General features: G+C 44.5%; 2 protein-coding genes across 24 annotated transcripts in view; one reads left to right on the forward strand and one right to left on the reverse strand.

The window, feature by feature from the left end:
- MIOS (meiosis regulator for oocyte development) overlaps positions 1-4,431 on the reverse strand; it is a 47,991-nt gene extending 43,560 nt beyond the window's left edge. For 2 of the 18 annotated variants that reach the window (XR_013624189.1, XM_078782499.1), the window contains exons 1-2: positions 4,232-4,430; positions 27-1,459 (exon numbers count right to left, since the gene is read on the reverse strand). Coding sequence is in view for 11 of the 18 variants with exons in the window: in XM_078782499.1 (XP_078638625.1) it covers positions 27-1,368 (1,342 nt within the window). In the remaining 7 variants the exon portion in view is untranslated. Of the gene's footprint in view, positions 1-26; positions 2,872-4,223 lie in introns of those variants that run through there. The other 16 variants (XR_013624191.1, XM_078782501.1, XR_013624190.1 and 13 more) reach the window with 12 other exon arrangements.
- An 873-nt stretch (positions 4,432-5,304) lies between these two features.
- LOC137431799 (histone acetyltransferase KAT7) overlaps positions 5,305-19,797 on the forward strand; it is a 101,027-nt gene continuing 86,534 nt past the window's right edge. Inside the window, exons 1-2 of one of the 6 annotated variants that reach the window (XM_068123510.2) lie at positions 5,305-5,594; positions 7,624-7,753. In XM_068123510.2, coding sequence (XP_067979611.1) covers positions 5,580-5,594; positions 7,624-7,753 — 145 coding nt within the window. In that variant the 5' untranslated portion in view covers positions 5,305-5,579. Of the gene's footprint in view, positions 5,595-7,600; positions 7,754-19,797 lie in introns of all 6 variants that reach the window. The other 5 variants (XM_068123512.2, XM_078782503.1, XM_068123511.1 and 2 more) reach the window with 5 other exon arrangements.

The following is a 19,797-nucleotide window of genomic DNA, read 5'->3' on the forward strand; positions in this document are numbered from 1 at the left end:
TGAACACTAAGTTCTGGATAGGATATAGTGCAGAGTATACCAGAGTGACTTCAACTGTGGATCTTGATCACCAGCCAGCTGAAAGTTCTTCCACACAATTTCGGTCTCCAAGCCGTAACCCGCCAGAGCCCGTCGCTTCATCTTTCCAGCCACGTCCTGCTCTCTGGTGCTAACTTTACCCACAACACCAGATTTCTCCTCACATTCGTACAGGTGCCGTCCACAGGCCCAGAGAAGAGCTGGAGAAGGGCCCCATGCGAAGGCGATGCGCTCAAAGACGGTGAAATCACAAAGTACACGGGCTTGACTTAAAGCGAGCATGCGTGTCTGAGACGTGGGGATCCAGGTGAAGGCCGCAACGGCACTGCTGCCAAAGGGCTGTGCACTGCGTTCAATAATGGGGGGCTCCGTGTCATCACCTTGTGGAGATTGCGTGTGTTGCATGTCATACAAGCGCACAACGCCGCTGTCACGTGCCAGCGTCGCAAGCAGTCCAGGACGTTCCGGACACCATGCTACTTTGCTGAGCTGTCGAGGAGGTTCATTGAGCGTCAGCACTGGCTTTTCAGACATGCGGTAGTCCCAGATAGCCACCTGCCCTTCGACGAAGGAGGCAAAGCGGTTGCTAAAATGCGGATCAAAGGCAACACCCTGGACCGCCTTCGAATTGGCAAAGAGCTGCTTTTGGCTTGTATCACGAAGGTCATACGTGACTAAGTTACGATGCATGCCAGCCAAAAGCAGTCGACTGTTATGGGGAATCCAAGCGATTGAGAGGCACGCATCGTTCTGCCCAAACTCTGCTAACGGCTTCATCACTATCTGCCCCAAATCACCCTCAGGCGTGAGCAGAATGCGTCCCCTGTCAGTGGCAGAAAACTGAGGCATAGAGGTTGCCGCCGCCGCCTCAACGCCATACTTGGAGTTAACGTCCCACACGAGCACCGAGAAATCAGCACGGTGTTTGTCTAATCCTGCGGCGAGTAGATTGGTGTCCTTGGGGTTCCAGGCAAGTGTGTTACACTGGCGTGCATGCTTCGGGATAAACTCTTTACAGGCAAGGTCCTTCACCTGCGCGTGACTCTCCTGTCCCAAGCTCGTCAGGACCACTCGACCATTTGCCTGTCCCACCGCCAGAAGACATTCAGCGTCATGTCTCGGGCACCATGCAATGCACTTCATGTAAGGCGTCTCGGAGTTGATAGCAAGGAGCGTGGCCGCAGTCTCCTCAGAGAGCCGGTGGCAAGAGGTCTTCGCTGCTGGAGCGGCCACAGGGTCCATGCGGTACAGAGCAATCTCCGAGTCACAGATAACAAACTTATTGTCATGTTGTGGAGACCACAGGATGTCTGGCTTCAGCCCACTCATAGTGTCACTATGGTGAATGCTTACTACTTGTATTAATTACAATAATTACCCTCGTCTTGCTGTTGCTCTTTTTGGTCGTCCAAAGCATCTGCTGAAAAGCCAACACAACGTCACAAGAGATGGGTTAAACTAACTGTGGTCGGAACATTTTTGCTTGACGCTACTTTTTGCTTGACTGGTAAAGCAGTTTCATTCGTTAATCGAGTGAGGGAAATATAATAAGGGATAAAAATTCGGAAAATGTGTTCAATCGGGTTCGACTTAGCTTTAGCGCTCCCGTTATTTATACCGACAAATTGGCTTCAATATCGCCAACGATACCGGAAGTGACGTCAATGTACACAATGGCAGAAATCGCTTTACCCGTTATACAGACAAACTCGTTTCAGTAGAATCACCAACGATACCGGAAGTGACGTCAATGTACACAATGGCAGAAATCGCTTTGCCCGTTATACCGACAAACTCGCTTCAATAGAATCTCCAACGATACCGGAAGTGACGTCAACGTACACAATGGCAGAAATCGCTTTACCCTTTATCGCTTTAAATCGCTTTACCTCGGTCACAAATGGCCTACGGCATGTTGGCGGCGGCCATAAGTCCCCAAAATTGCCATAACCGTGTGGTGGCCGCACGGTAGATACGGTAGCCGTGAGGCGATCTCAAGGTTTTTTGCTCGTCGCTGGGGCTTACGATTTTTTAAATTTGACATTAAACTTTTTTTCGGAAATCGCTAGGCCATAGGCCGCAACCCCACCGCATGTAGTATCGCAAGGTCACTGTACGGTTGCCGCCACCTTGCGGCGGCCGCAACAACCGTGCGGGCGCCTTGCGATTGCCTTGCGGTCGCCGTGAGGGCACCTCGCGGTTCGCCTTGCGGTCTCCTCACGCATTTTGATTTCATGACTTTTACGATTGCTGTGCGGACCCCGTAACATTTGTGAACACTGCTGCCGCAGCCCGCAAAGCCTTACGATTTGTAAAAATCCCATCTACAGACCGCAGAACCGTGCGGCGGCAGCATCATATGTGACTAAGGCATTATACAGACAAAGTCGTTTCAGCAGAATCGCCAACGATACCGGAAGTGACGTCAATGTACACAATGGCAGAAATCGCTTTACCCGTTATACCGACAAACTCGCTTCAATAGAATCGCCAACGATACCGGAAATGACGTCAATGTACACAATGCAATGGCAGAAATCGCTTTACCCGTTATACCGACAAACTCGCCTCAGTCGAATCGCCAACGATACCGGAAGTGACGTCAACGTACACAATGGCAGAAATCGCTTTACCAGAAAAAAATAGCGTTTTGGGTAAACTAAATATTGTGAATGGCACAGACTAAACATACAGTAACACTGAACAAACACACTTTTTAAGCATCACATTTATTTAACTTAATCCTCGATCTGCTTTTTATTTATTATTATACGTTGGCGTTTGCATCAAAACGATTTGATAACATATTGAGCAAATCCACGTTATTAATTAGTATTACTAGGGCATTGCCCGTACTATATCTATATCTAAAATTATATCCCCCCCCTCTATTTACATGAAATGGTTTGGTCCAAAGCGAACGGCTTGCGAGTACGGTGACAATCCCCCCCCTCTATTTACATGCAATGGTTTGGTCCAAAGCGAACGGCTTGCGAGTACGGTGACAATCCCCCCCCTCTATTTACATGAAATGGTTTGGTCCAAAGCAAACGGCTTCCGGAGTTTGGTAAAGAAATCGCCATCGCGTGCACAAACGCGCAGGAAAGCGAATGAATCGCAAATTCGGTTTTATTAGTTTTAAAACATAGTTTAACGCCAACATAGTTTGCAAACGTGAAATAAATGAATACGCTCTCAAATGTGCCATCCGAGGCAGAGTGTGTCCTCCACGTTCGGCACACGCGATCGTTCGCTGCTCTCTGATTGGTTGAATCGTTTTTTGGACATAGCTCGGTAAGTAATTGTCCGATTAATATGAAACCTTGAAAAGGCACATCCTCGGGTCCCCAGCAATATACCTGGCAAGTTAAAAGTATATCGGACCCGTGGTTGTCGAGAAACAGCGGTCACAGACAAACAAACGTACAGACGTACAGACAGACGTACAGAGATTACTGGAATTATAGATAGACTAGGGCATTGCCCGTACTATATCTATATCTAAAATTATATCCCCCCCCCCTCTATTTACATGAAATGGTTTGGTCCAAAGCGAACGGCTTGCGAGTACAGTGACAATCCCCCCCCTCTATTTACATGCAATGGTTTGGTCCAAAGCGAACGGCTTCCGGAGTTTGGTAAAGAAATCGCCATCGCGTGCACAAACGCGCAGGAAAGCGAATGAATCGCAAATTCGGTTTTATTAGTTTTAAAACATAGCTTAACGTCAACATAGCGCCAACATAGTTTGCAAACGTGAAATAAATGAATACGCTGTCAAATGTGCCATCCGAGGCAGAGTGTGTCCTCCACGTTCGGCACACGCGATCGTTCGCTGCTCTCTGATTGGTTGAATCGTTTTTTGGACATAGCTCGGTAAGTAATTGTCCGATTAATATGAAACCTTGAAAAGGCACATCCTCGGGTCCCCAGCAATATACCTGGCAAGTTAAAAGTATATCGGACCCGTGGTTGTCGAGAAACAGCGGTCACAGACAAACAAACGTACAGACGTACAGACGTACAGACAGAGATTACTGGAATTATAGATAGATTATACATAATATTATACAAAGAATACTATTATACATAATGCTCGATCCCATGCCTCCTTGCGATACGATTACGAACACAATGACAAGGTGTAAATGTTAAACGACGCGATAACCGGCACGTAGACTGACCTACTTACACACGTGAGGTGTGGCGCTTCCAAAGCCTCGACTTTTACAATCACTCCAGAGGTTTATTCAAACGCAACTTCTGACTAAAACTTCTCATTTTGTTCGAGAACATGTCCTAGGCCGATAAATAACGCTGTGTTGCTATGCTACAGAAATGACCAATACTTTCACGCTGTACCGAAATTACTATTATTATATTAGCGGCTTAAAAAAAAAAGTGGCAACAAACAACAATTGTTATTTTAAAAAAAAAGAAAAAAAACTAATTTCTTCACAAAAAAATAGGGAGATTTAATTTCCGGTGGTTACGCGTGACGTCACTCACAGTAGATTTTTTTTTTTTTAAGGGAAGTACGTGATTGTGAGAATGCAAGTGGACTGATTTATACCAAGTCAACAACATACATTTCTTCTCGATGCGGTAGTTTGAAGTGAATAAATGAGAAAGCTCTGTATTGAGCAGTTAGAATTTAAGGCAGTGTATAGACACGGTGACATCGGTCACATTGCACGTTTGAAGAAGAGGGCAGCAGGTTTTTTTTTTTTTTTTTTCATGATGGCGGAATACCTTTCAACGGCGAGGCCACGCCCTTTAATGAATTATTTTGCAAAGGTGCAGACAGGTAAGACGTGAGGAAGCATTTCTTCAGTGAGAAGGTAGTTGAAGATTGGAAGCGGTTTTTCGGGAATGTTGTGGATGTTCAATTCTGTTGAAGCTTTCAAATGGGGTTTTGGCGCGGTGACCGGGTGAGCGTTACAACTTCCACAAACCCATGAGTACTTTAAACCGCATGAGCACCAACTGAAAGCAGCAGCACACGTCGTGCAAATCGGAAGATTTGCTGCTACACGACTACCTTTGCTTCCTTAAACATGACGATATTGATGAAAAAAAAATGTCCGATATCTATTTCCTCTGGATTAGAAACTTTAAAGTGCAACGCACTTATCGATTGCGCTGCAGAGGATGATGGTGAAAGGAGCGGTGTAGCGGAAGGCATTTTTATCATTCGTGAATTATATGATATTTTCGCCTGAACATGACACCATCGATTTATCGCACCGCATGTACTTTGTAAATACCTTTTGACATGTTTCATCACCGTAAATTGAAAGCCTAACTGCTAACATCGCCAGATTCTGTTCTGACAGACGGTTGGTTCGGCTGAACCAATCAACCGTCAGCACCTCCGGCAGATCCAATCGTGTTGTGGATTTCGATCACGTGATCAGCGTGCCTTTCTGAGATCCGTGTCCTGAACCCTCAATGAAAACGTTGTGCTTGATCCGACGTCCCGCACTGCTGCTGGCCCAGGCATTGCCACCCAAGGTGTTATCGCCTCGCAGACCGGGACAATGACTCGGAGGAAGGTTTGCGATTTTACATGAGGGCCGGAGGTGGACTTAGGGTGCTGGTGTTGTGTTGTCATTCAAGGCCTATCGTTAGGTTTGGACTACATTGTCATTGTGTTGCCGTTACGAATCGAATTCCTCCTTGTTTCACTTCAGTGCTCAGAAGTGTTGTCCTGTGTTATCATTTACATTCTGATTTCGAAGCACTGAGTGATGAATGTGCAGCCTGTTTTACCTCCACCGCCAAAGGTGGACAGGTTACGTTTCACCCCCTCCCTCTGTCTGTTAGTGTTTGTTTGTTTTTCTGACTGAGCAGGATATCTCAAAAGGTTATGGACAGATTCGGCCGAAACCGGGTGGACAGGTTGGGTGTCTGACAAGGACGATTCGATTCGATTTTGGTGAAGATCTGAATATGGATTCGGATATGAGAATTATTTAATTTTTAATGTGATTCTTCAGCATTGAGAGATGGGGCCAAAACCGATACATTGCAGGATATCTCAAAAAGTTATGGATGGATTTGGACGAGACTTGGTGGACAGGTTTGGTGTGTGTGACGGAAAAATCGATTCGTTTTTGGTGCAGATCTGATTATGGATTCGGATATGAGAATTATTTAATTTTTTAAAAGTGATTTTTCACCATTGAGTGATATGGCCAACCAGGCGCAGGTATGCTCTCTACTGAGTGCCGTTCTAGTTTGAGTGATTTATTCATCATTGAGAGATGGGGCTAAAATTGTATATAACACGATATCTCAAAAAGTGACAAATCTCACAATCAATTTTCCTGACAAATCTCACACTCTTACTATGTCTCTCCGAAAAGACCGACTGGAGAACCCTCCCATCTACTTTCTCAACAATCCTCTCCAAGAATTTCTGTCGCTGAAGCTTTTGGGTCTCACTATCTGCCATGATCTTTCTTGGGAAAACCACATTTCCAAGCTGGCCTCCGAAGCCAGTCGCCGACTGGGCATCCTCCGTCATGCCAAGTCCTTCCTTGGCACACCTGAGCTCCTCACCACATACAAGGCTTTCATCCGCAGCTCAATGGAATACTGTTCCCCCCTCTGGGCCTGTGCTCCTACCTCACACCTAGCTCGTCTTCACGCTGTTGAAACCAAAGCTTTCAGAATCATTGGAATCTCCTGCGATGAAGCTAACTCCGAGGGCCTTTCACTCACTCACCGCAGGCAGGTTGGTGGTCTTTCCGTCTTCTACCGACTCCTCTCTGGCCTTGCCCCCCCAGCTCTCTCTGTGCTCTGTCCCCCAAATATTCCTACAGGTCGCACAAGATCTGCCAGCAACCCTCATGGTTAAACTGCCAAAATCAAGACTCTCTGCTCACCTTCACTCCTTCATTCCTCTTTTCTCCCGCCTCTGGAACAAACTCCCTCACTCTCTTCAATCCTACTCCTCCCTCCAGGTCTTTAAAACAGCTGTTCACCACCATCTCTTATCTTCCCCCATCCAAAACCTTGATCTTTTCTACCCCCGCTAATTTCACCCCAATTCCACTTTTTTGAAATACCAACTTCTTTCCTGGAAGTCCTTGGTGTCCTTGTGTTTTATACTTCTCCCTCCCCCCCCCACCCTCCCCTTCCCACGCCTCCTCCCCCCAAACCCTCTCCCTCCCACACATCTCCCTGTTCTCAAATGTTGTGTTTGTGTGCTTCCCCTTCTCTCCTCATCTTGTCTTCCGCTCCCTCTTTTTATATATTTTGTTTGTCTGGTTGATTTGTTTGTGAAGTAAATGTTAGCTCTTTCACGAGCCTCGATTCAGTTTACAAAAAAAAGAAGAAAAAAAAAGAAGGTATTTCTTTCTTTGTAGGAAGCACGCTATTCTCAGAGAAAATACGTCGTTTATTTTTTCGCTTTAAACCCAACGCACCTGGTCCTTTTTGAATGAACGAAGTTTTTGATAAATTGTCATTCGGCGGTTTTTATATAATATTGTCGGGCATTCCTTTCTGCCAATGGTTGTACTATACGGGCCGCTTTGGCACTATGTCAATGCAGGTCAATCTCCTGGCTTCCCACAGCGCTCTGGCGACCATGGATCCGAAGAAGGGGTGTCTGCAGTGGAGCCCTGGGGCGAAGAAACCCTGCTTCGGAGAACTTCAGCTCGATTAACTCGAGCGGCATCTTTGCAATGCGACAGCTTCCAGCATGGTACACATATGGTCTTCCTTTAATTTGTCTGACTCGTTTACACCATTTTTAGGTCTTGGGTTACCATGAATAGGAGGGTGCACAAAATCTATGGAAATACTGCTTTCCTTTTCGTGTTTCCTTACAATCTAAAAGATCAGTGTTTTTAATCATCATCATCATCATCATCATCATCATACTGTAATGGAGCTATGGCATATGTGTATTATGTATCATATACTCCTCCGACAGGATTTGACATAGGAAGCTGAAACTTCAGAGATTAACTAGAATGGCACTCAGTAGAGAGCATACATACCTCTGCCTGGTTGGTCATCTATCTATAATTCCAGTAATCTCTGTGTGTATGTTTGTATGTTTGTATGTTTGTATGTTTGTATGTCTGTATGTCTGTGACCGCTGTTTCTCGACAACCACGGGTCCGATATACTTTAAACTTGCCAGGTATATTGCTGGGGACCCGAGGATGTGCCTTTTCAAGGTTTCATATTAATCGGAGAAGTAGTTACCGAGCTATGTCCAAAAAACGATTCAACCAATCAGAGAGCAGCGAGCTATCACGTGTGCCGAACGTGGCGAACAGACTCTGCCTCGGACGGCACATTTGAGAGCGTATTCATTTATTTCACGTTGGCAAACTATGTTGCCGTTAAACTATGTTTTAAAACTAATTAAAACTAATTTGCGATTCTTTCGCTTTCCTGCGCGTTTGTGCACGCTATGGCGATTTCTTTACCAAACTCCGCAAGCCGTTCGCTTTGGACCAAACCATTTCATGTAAATAGAGGGGGGGGGGGGGGGGGGGGGGATTGTCACCGTACTCGCAAGCCGTTCGCTTTGGACCAAACCATTTCATGTAAATAGAGGGGGGGGGGATTGTCACCGTACTCGCAAGCCGTTCGCTTTGGACCAAACCATTTCATGTAAATAGAGGGGGGGGATATAATTTTAGATATATATATAGTACGGGCATGCCCTAGTATCACTAAATGGTGAAGAATCACTAAAAAAATTAAATAAATCTCATATCCGAATCCATATTCAGATCTTCACCAAAATCGAATCGCTTCTTCCTTGTCACACACAGACACACAACCTGTCCAACAAGTTTCATCCAAATCCATCCAGAACTTTTTGAGATATCCTGCTATGTATCGTTTTTGGCCCTATCTCGCAATGGTGAAGAATCACTTGATATTTAAATAATTCTCATATCCTAATCCATATTCAGATCTTCACCAAAATCGAATCGCTTCTTCCTTGTCACACACAGACACCCAACCTGTCCACCAACTTTCATCCAAATCCGTCCACAACTTTTTGAGATATCCTGCTATGTATAGTTTTTGGCCCTATCTCCCAATGGTGAAGAATCACTTTTAAAATTCTAGTAGCCGGATCCGAATCTTCACCAAAATCTAATCATTTCGTCCTTGTGACATACGCTACATCTCTGCCAAATTTCTTCAGAATCCAACCACCACGTTTTGAGATATTTTGTTCACAGACAAACATGATGTTTGTCTGTCTGTTAGGCAAACAGACAGACAAACAGACAGGGGTGAAAACATAACCTCCATCCACCTTTGGTTGTGGAAGTAATCAGGGCACCATGATGGTGTGCATGTGCAAGTTCCATTGGATTCTTGGGCAAAGTTTTTTTTTTGCCCACCTTGGCATTTTCTTCCTTTGTGGAGAGTGGGTGGGAGTTGCAAATTTTCTAAAAGTCCGATAGAGGCCTAATTTGGGAAAATACAAGCAGTATGCATGTTTTGCTTAATTATATGTAACCTGAGTTTTCTTCTTTTTCTGGAGCAATTGAGGCAGTGGTCTGTTGCCTATACACCACCCAAATAAAGGGACGTGTCAAAAGAACATGTTGCATGCTTGGAACAAGATCGCCCATAGGGCGGTTACTCTGCTCGTATATTTACTCCCGCCAGGGAGTGTGTGTGTGTGTGTGTGTGTGTGTGTGTGTGTGTGTGTGTGTGTGTGTGTGTGTGTGTGTGTGTGTGTGTGTGTGTGTGTGTGTGTGTGTGTGTGTGTGTGTGTGTGTGTGTGTGTGTGTGTGTGTGTGTGTGTGTGTGTGTGTGTGTGTGTGTGTGTGTGTGCGTACACAAGATATCTGGAAAAGTTCTGAACGGATTTGGATGAAAGTTGGTGGGATGATTGCCCTTGGGATAAGGAAGAATTGATTAGTTTTTGGTGAAGCTCAGGATATTATTCCGGCTCCAGGAATTTTTTGAAGGATTTTTTTTTACCATTGGAAGATAAGGCTCCAACTTGACCCATGGCGGGAGTATGCGTTCCACTGAGTGGCGTTCTAGTTAATTATGAACTTGACAGTTTATCCTTCTGCAGTTAATTTTTGTTTCATCAAATTTGTATTTGAAGAACATTGACAACCATTTTTATCTGAAATGGACTTTGGTCCGGCGAGCTTATGCGATTGAGCAGTGTCCGTAGGTCAGTCAGTCAGTTAGTCAGTTAGTCAGTGAGTCTGTAAAGACTTCAGTTATTATCACTTGAACCAAACGCATGGTTTTGATGAAATTTGGCCACAAGATTCATATCTGATGCCTAACGAAGGTGTATTGACCACATCAATATCTGCACTCATTAACTCATTAAGGAGAGGCGGCTGGACAGGGTTGACCCCCCAAAATAGGTATTTGCTCTCTTCTCCGAAACTATACAAACATTTTTGATGAAACTTATCCACAAGCTTCATCGCCCATGATGTACCAAAGTTGGTTCACGGCATTAAAAATATCACGGTCTGAAGAGTATCTGGGGGCGGTTTGAGTAACTGTTGCTCCTTATCCAAGTGAGCTTTCAGGACCCGCGGTCCTATTTTTACCTCTGCATCCAAAGGTGGATGGAGGTTATGTTTTCATCCCTGTCTGTCTGTTTATCTCAAAGTTGTGGACAAATTCAGACAAAACTTGGTGGACAGGTTGGGTGTGTGACATGGAAGAGTTAATTCAAATTTGGTGAAGATTCAGATCTGGATCAGATAATTTTTACGTGATTCTTCACCTTTGAGTTATAGGGCTAAAACCGATTATATAGCATGATATTTCAAAAAGGTTATGGACGGATTCGGACGAAACTTGGTGGACAAATTGGGTCTGCGACAAGGAGAAATATATTTCATATTGGTGAAGATCCGAATATGCATCCGGATACAATAAGTATTGAATTTTTTTGTGATTCTTCACCATTGAGAGATCGGATATAAAATGTTATTTATAAAAGTTGTGGACGAGTTATGACTAAACTTGTGGGATGAGTTGGTTAGGTGACGAGAACAAGCCGATTAGATTTTGGTTCATGTCCGAATCCAGATCCGGCCTATCAGTGGGATACAAAACAAACTGGTGAGCCTGGCGTAGGTATACACTCTATTGAGTGCCCTTATAGTTACTTTTGTGATGATAATTCCCTTAAAAATGGAAATATTACTTTAATAGGCCATGCAGGCAAAGTGTTATATGTCCAACAGGTGGCATTTTTATTTTGTAATTAAGAACTATTAATTTATTATATACTTTTCCCCTCAACCTGCACTAGCTGCCATCCTTTATATTAGGCATTTTGCACATCTATTTACGTTGCCACCTCCCTATGACGAGTCCGAACTCATCGTTGCTCAAGCCGACCTGCCTGAATAGGTTGGCCTGTTCAAACAAGAACCGTGAATCTTGCATGGGGAGAGCTACTTTAAGGGGACACGTCAGTAGAAGGAGAATGTGGGTTCCAGTGCACATAAAATTTAACATTGAAGTCAAAGGGGAAAATTAAGGAAATTTATTGACGAGCACTCGAGCTCACCAAAAATTTCATCCCCTTTCCTCCCTCCCCCATTTTGCATGTGTTTCATTTTGTCTTTCATTTTTAGGTAATAGCTTAATTTTCTTAAAAGCAGAATCACCATCTAAAATATTGATAAACATTACATTACAATTTAACGCTCGGTTTAGGTATCGCTGTTGTGCCAACATGAAATGATAAACTTCTCTTAATGATCTCATCTGCCCCCTCCCGAACCACATATCATTTTGAGATTATAATAAATTATTTTCCCATTGATTTCTTGATAATCACTTATTTTTTGCCGAATAAATACAATGTTTCAAAACACCAAAGACTAATTTCAATCAATCTTTCCATTCAAAAAAAGGATACTGAAATATATTGCACAAATGTAAAATTGAACAAAGATGATTAGAATGACTTTTGGATTAAACCTATGATACAAACAACAACAACAGGCATTTTAAGGCCATTTTCCCTGCTAGAGTGGGGGTTAGCCTTGCGGGCCCCATGACAATCTTCTCCATTTTGCCATATTTTCTGCATCTCCCCTTGTTAACCCCCTTGCCTGCAATTCTTCTTCCACCACCTTCAGCCAAGTCTTTCTCGGTCTTCCCCGTCCTCTACTTCCTTCTACATTCATTCCCATCACTCTTTTCAACCAGTCACTTTCATCCTTCCTCAACACATGACCAAACCATCTCAACCTGTTTCTCTTCACAGCATCCATCCATAGGCTCTATTCCCATCATCTTTCACAATTCATTATTTGTCTTCCTCTCTCTCAACGATACACTGAACATCCACCGAACCATTCGCATTTCCACCCTTTCCAGCTTTCGTTGCTGCTCTACGTTAATTTACCCATGTCTCGCTCCCATAAATCATAACACTTCACACATGCAGCATACACCTTTCCAATCAGCTTCATCGACACTCCCCTCCTGGTCAGCACGCCACTCAGTTCCTTAAACTTCTTCAATGCACATCTCACTCGAGCAACTGTTGCCGAGTCTGATCCACCTTCTCCATTCAACATGTCTCCTACGTTGCAAAATGTTTTCACACCTTCCAGCTTTATGCCGTCTCCAAGATCCAACGCAACATTTCCTCCAACTGCAGTTCCCTCTGTGCACACCTTGCACTTGAATGTAGCTGCCACACTGGTTAATGACCCTCTCAGACCACTACATTTTTGATGAACCCTCTCTGCGCACATTTTACATTGAATGGAGTTCACTCGGACACCCTTCCTGCACACAGCACACGGCCACTTCCCAGTTCTTTCCACCTCACCACATGCTTTACAACTTGCCATCACCTTCGTTTTTCCGATATTCACCTTCAGACCTTTGTCTCCATACATTCCTTCCACTTGTTGATCTTCTCCTTCAGTCCATCCATACTTTCCGCAATCAACACCAGATTATCTGCATACAACAACTCCCACGGTAAACCCTTCTTTACATTCCGAGCCAGCATCTCCATCACAGCTACAAATACAGACTTGGCATTTAATATGGAATATTTTTTTTGTGGGGGTGAACTTACTTTTCAAGATGTCTTAGAACCAAAAGTTCATTGGAATTATGTTGAAATTATTCTAGATTTTGTTAATGTGTCCTTTAAAAGAAACAAAAACCACATTTGACATTTCGAAACAAATAAATTGATCCTTGAAAGTGATGTAAACTGATATCGAACTCAATTCATGGACAGTACTGTGTTAAACTTCTGTACGTTTTCCAGAAGTATCTCTTTATTTTGCACATTAGCCAAAATTTTTTTTAACAAAAACAAAAGTTAAATTACGACTGGGATTACGGACATTAAAATTACAGTTCAGTACTTCGTGTAACCCCCACGAGCATTCAGGAGAGCACGTACACGTTGAGGCATGCTGTTCACGAGATTTCCCAAGGTTTGGACAGGAATCGCTTGCCATGCAGTGACAATAGCCTGCTGCAATTCACGCACAGAGGTCGGCTGCTGGTCCAAGTGGTCGATTTGACGCGTTAATTCTGCCCACAAGTTCTCTATCGGATTCATATCCGGGGACATGGCGGGCCACTCCATATGCTCTACACCACGGTCAGCAAGAAAGTGTTGGATCATGCGAGCACGATGAGGCCGTGCATTGTCATCTTGGAAGACAAAGTTTCCTCGAAAGGCTGCACGAGCAAATGGAAGCAATGTTTCTTCCAGAATGGCCCTGTACTTGAACTGGTTCAGGTTTCCATTCAGAACAACCAGGTCAGTTTTGCCCCCTGCATGAAAAGCAGCCCAAACGGTCACCACACCACCTCCAGCTTGGACTCTTAGCACTAAAAAATCTTTGCTGTAGGCTTCATGCACTTGTCTGCACACTCGGACGCGGCCATCTTGACGATAGACCAGACATCTAGACTCTTCACTGAAGATCACGTGATTCCAGTGTCCTGGCTGCCATTGACGGTGCTCTCTGGCCCACTGCAATCGGCGCTGGTGGTGTTGTCTGGTCAGGCGTGGCTTTCTCAGGGGACGCCTTGCACGATAGCCTGCTTGAACCAGTCGTTGGTTGACTAGCCTTCTGGATACAGGCTCATTTGTCAGTTGCTGCCACTCAGCCCTAAGCCGATTAGCTGATTTGGTACGGCCATTGCGGACTAACCGGTGCAGCTGGCGATCATCCCTCCTTGTGGTTCTGCGGGGACGTCCTGGCCTCGGTATTGGAGTAGGGACACCACTCTGAGCATTTCGTTTCAGGATCTTTGACACCTGACCTTGAGTGATGCCATACTGCCGAGCAATAGCACGCTGTTTCATGCCAGAATTTCGTAAAGCCACCACTCCATGACGAACAGCATTGTCGAGTTGACGGACCATCTCCAGAGGAAGCGGCAATAACTTTTGGAGATGTGCAGCAGTTGTTTTCCACAAATACAGAACGCAACAACCCTTGTATACCCGACTGTGAAGCCAATCGTCAAATGCACCTGTCCGTACATTTTGCCACGTCACCTGTCCGTACATTTTGCCACGTCACCTGTGATATAATCCTGTTGTTGACTTCTTGCTGCGACAGGCAATCAGTGACATGGTTCTTTTAACAAATAAATCACCAAAGTGTAAAAGAAAGTCACCAGATTGATATACTGAGTTAAGAAAGTAAACCCAAGTCAAGAAAAAAAAAAAAATTCTACATTAAATGCCAAGTCTGTAGTGGTGGACTTAATACTGACTCCTGATGCACTCCCACCTTCACCTCAAACTCACCACTGTTCCCGTTCTTTGTCCTTACAGCTGCGCGCGCTCTCTCGTGCATTGCCATCACTACTCTGATCAACCATTCCTCCACTCCTAACTTCCTCAATGCCCATGTCACTACTTCATGTGGAACCCTATCAAAGGCTTTCTCCAGATCAACAAACCCAAGAAACAACTTCTTCCTCTTCTCCATGTACTTCTGCAACGGCCTTACAATAAAAAGCGCGTCTGTCGTTCCTCTTCCTGGCATAAATCTAAACTGCATTTCATCGACCTTGACTTTCTTCCTTATCCTCCTCTCCAACACCCTTTCCAATACCTTCATTCCATGCTCCAATAACTTTATCGCTCGATACGAGCCACAGCCCAGAGGGTCACCTTTCCCCTTGTATAGAGGGACGAGGGTACTCAGTTCCCAAATCCACTGGAATGCGCCTTCTTTCACCACCAGATTACAGATCTCTGTCATTCTCTTCACACCCCAACTTCCTGCTGCCTTCAACATATCTCCCACAACTCCTGTCGGCCCTCCCACTTTTCTCCTCTTCATTGCTTTTATCGCTTTACTTCTTCAACTTCCTTCTCAGTTATCTTCTCTGCCGGTCCTAAAACTGGGTTACTCTCTATGTTGCCATCCCATTCATTCTCTGCATTCAACAGCATTTCCATATATCTCTTCCATCTTCCTTTAATTCCATCTGGGTCTACAATGATTTGTCCCACTTCATCCTTCAAGCAACTCACCCCCATCACATCATACCTCTCTTTCACTATCTGCTTTGCAATCCTGAATACCGCTGTCCGACCCTCTTCCGAATCCAAGCGTTCTCCGAACATTTTCCTACATGCCTCCTGTGCCTTTGCTACCTCTTTCCTTGCAGCCTTCTTGTCTGCCTTATAACTTTCATGCTCTGCCTTTTCTGCCCCCGTACCCTTCGCTTTCTGCCGCATTCAGAAACTCCTTGAACTTCTCCTCTTCTCGTCAATCCTCTTTCCATCTTCATCATTCCACCACCATGTTTCCGAGTGCCTCGGTGGTCCTTTTGTCCATCCACATACCTCACCAACAGCTCCCAACATACTATCTTTCATTGACTTCCAACCACTTTCAAGCTCAACCACATCATCCTCTGCCATACTCAGCCTCTCTTTTACTCCCTCACCGTCACCTCTTTCAACCTTCACACCTTCATTCTCGGTTGGTACTTCACCCGCCGAGCTCTCCTCGCACCTTTCACCCTTATGTCGCAGACAACCAAGTGGTGCTGTGAAACAGCCTCCTCCCTCGGGATCACCTTTGTGTCCTGGAGGTGCCCCCTTTCTCGCCTATGCACCATCAGGTAGTCAGCGGTTGTCGTCGACCCACCTGACGTGTATGTAACAATCTTATTATCCTCTTTCTGGAACTGAGTATTACAAATCAACAAACCAGCTACATCAGCAAACTCCAAAATCCTTTCACCTTCTCCATTTCTCACACCATATCCATAACCCCCATGAACTCCCTCAAAACTGTCCATACTCCTTCCCAAATGTCCATTTAGGTCTCCTCCTACAACAAAAACTTCCTCATCTTTCACGTTTTCCATCAGCTTCTCTATTGCACACCAGAACTTGTCCTTCTCTTCATCGCTCCGACCGACCTGCGGAGCATATCCCGAGATGACATTCACAAAGAGCTTTCCAATCATTTTCACCATCATCAACCTTTCACTCACTCTAGTCACACTCGCCACACTGTCTACAAACTCCTCAGAAAACAGGACACCAACACCATGCACGCCTTCCGGACACCTTTGCCACTCAAACTTGTATTTCTGTCCCTACCGACCCATCACCATTCTCACACCACTTCCCTTCCATCTCGTCTCCTGCACACAACATATGTCCACACTTCTTCTGACCAATACTTCCAACGCTTCTCCTGATCTCCCTGTCATTGTCCCTACATTCCATGTCCCAAACCTCAGAAACCGTTCTCCACGTGGGGCATCAGACGTTTCATCATCATAAATGGAGTGACTTCCACCCTTGCTTCGATCGGGTTCCACACCTTGATTTTTGACGAGAGGGAGTGGGGTCCACCACGGGGTACTTCGGGCTGTACCCTGCCCATATGTAGTTGTAATTGTCATGGTTCCCTTTTTGAGGCAATGTTTTATGGCCGGATACCCTTCCTGACCCCAACCCTTTTAGTCACCTCTTACAACATGCAGGGATACGGTGAACCTATTCTAAACCGGGGTACACACCGGATATATATGATACGAGTAATTATAAGTTGGATGATAAGTTGTTTTCTTCAAAGAATAAAAAGGCTATTGGAAAGTTTAAGGATGAATTGGGTGGAAAGATGAGTGAATTTATAGGATCAAAGGCTTATGCTTATCATAGTAGGGCGGCTTAGCCCAAATATTCAAAAGAATTGTGCATTTTGTGAAACAAGCACCAAATTTGGCACAAATGTACATTAATATGTTGCGAACATTTTCAGATATTGGGCCACTTGAAATTCCGTAATTTTTTTTTTCAAATTTTTTCAAATTTTTCGGGTGACACCGTCACAATTTCGGTCTTCGAGGCCGGCCGATAGGCAAAGTGTGACCGGAAGGGACGAGGTTCTCCTGACCACGTGGCCCTCGATCTGGGAAGCGAGAGGCGTTCCATTAGTGGACGCGCCCCTCACGCCCGACTTTTGGGCGGCCCCGGCAGGCCGTTTGTTTTGACGTTCCGTGACAGGCCCCGCACCCCCACCTCCGGGCCGACCGGAAGCTTGTGCTGAGTACATCATACCTGAACAACTCAGTGAGGCAGAACACAGCAGTGCACACCAGGGTGACCCCTTCAGTGCATAAACCAATTAACCTGTCCACTGCAGGGCATATAGAAATGAAGTTATTTTCTGCATATAATAATAATATAAGTTCAGTTCTATATAACAATTTCTGTTATCACCACTACCACTACAACTACCACTACTACAAGCTTTGTCTGGAATTTTGTGGACTAACAGACAAACAGACATACAGACAAGCTGGGATCAATTACCTCCTTCCACCATTGAGTGTAGAGGTAAACATCATGGAAATTATATCATGCCCTAGATTTAATTCATGCTTACCCGTGTATTTGCTTCACTGGTTCACAAGGTCTTTTGCATACATGTAATTCAGACTCTCGTCTTCATTGCTGACCACACAATGTTCGCAACATATTAATGTACATTTGTGCCAAATTTGGTGCTTGTATCACAAAATGCACAATTCTTTTGAATATTTGGGCTAAGCCGCCCCACTATATCGGCCGGCCTCGAAGACCGAAATTGTGACGGTGTCACCCGAAAAATTTTAAATTACGAAATTTGAAAAAATTTGAAAAAAAAAATTACGGAATTTCAAGTGGCCCAATATCTGAAAATGTTCGCAACATATTAATGTACATTTGTGCCAAATTTGGTGCTTGTATCACAAAATGCACAACAGGTTTGCTATGCTGCTACACTAAGTGTATTGTTAATAATATTGAGAAGAGTGATAAAAAGTTAAAAGGATTAAAGAAAAATGTTATTGAGGAATCAATAAACTTTGAAAATTATTATTGCTGTTTGACCTATAAGAAAGAAGAGTGGAAAAACTGAGTACAATAAGAAGTTATAAATATCAATTGTATACAGAAGAGGTAAATAAGAAGGCGTTAGGAGCTTTTGATGATAAGAGGTTTATTTTAGAAAATGGAATTGATAGTATCCCTTATGGATATAAGTGTTCGGATAAGTATAAGTGATAAGTTAAATATATAAATGTTAAGATAAGCATAAGTGTTAAGATAAACATCAGTGATAAGTGTTACGTGCCCCTCCCCAAACCCCCTGGTCACGGTGTACCTCCGAGCCCCGAGAGGAGTCACGGCAGAAAGATGTGTTATTCTGTGTCAAAGATCAATGGTGAAACCACACCAACTGTTACCAACAAACAAACATTGTATTAAGGTCACACAAGAATAACAACACAAAAACAATAGTAATCAATTGTACAACCAATATATATTTCCTATGATGGTACCATCAGTTTCGTACAATATATCTCACTGTGGTCCAAGTAAGTGAAAAGAAGACCATTCCCCAATGTCTATTCCGGCATCAAGCCAAAGTAGATCCGCTCCAGCGATCGTCAGAACGATGTCTAATCGAGACCGGAATCCCGTTCGGAATCCCGTTCGGAATGCAGTCACAGTCCCGCTGCCAAAGCTGCGTAAAGGCGACTGGGAAATCCCACCCTCGGGTATGGACGTTCCACGACTCCCACTCGGCGAACCGCAGATTTCCAACTCAAAAGCCACGTTGCGCGCGCGCACACACACACACACACACACACACACACACACACACACACACACACACACACACACACACACACACACACACACACACACACACACACACACCAGATTAACGTCTGAATGCGGTGAAAATGGTTTGAAGCGAAGTGAAAATCCTTGAGCGAAGCGCAAAGCGCGCGAGTCAAAACGGCCGACGGCCCGTTCTCGAGGCGTAACGGCACTACAATGATTCTCCTCGGAATCAACCGCAAAACCTGACACGCAGCTTGATCTGTCACAGCGATAACAACTCTGTCGCAGGAATCCCTTTCCTGGGAAACCCAAAGTTCACTCGTGACTTGTTCGCCAATCGTTCGCTCCAGACCTCAAAGCAGCTAGACTTCTTGTCCGACTCACTCGCTCCGCCTTTTCTTCTTCCTCTTCATCTTCGTCGTCGTCCGGTTCCGGTTTCTTTTAAAACATTAACTTTTTTACCTTTTGAAAATAGTAATATCTATTTCCCTTAAACGACAACAATAATAGTACATGGAATCAAAAATGTTTACAGTGGATGAAAACCACAACAACGGAAGTGACGAATCCGTAACATAAGATTTTAAAAATAGCACCGCAAGGCGGGCGTAACGCCTCAGCCCATGCATGGT

This window comes from Myxine glutinosa, chromosome 7, assembly GCF_964187855.1.
Source record: "Myxine glutinosa chromosome 7, kmMyxGlut1.1, whole genome shotgun sequence".
Taxonomy (NCBI): domain Eukaryota; kingdom Metazoa; phylum Chordata; class Myxini; order Myxiniformes; family Myxinidae; genus Myxine; species Myxine glutinosa.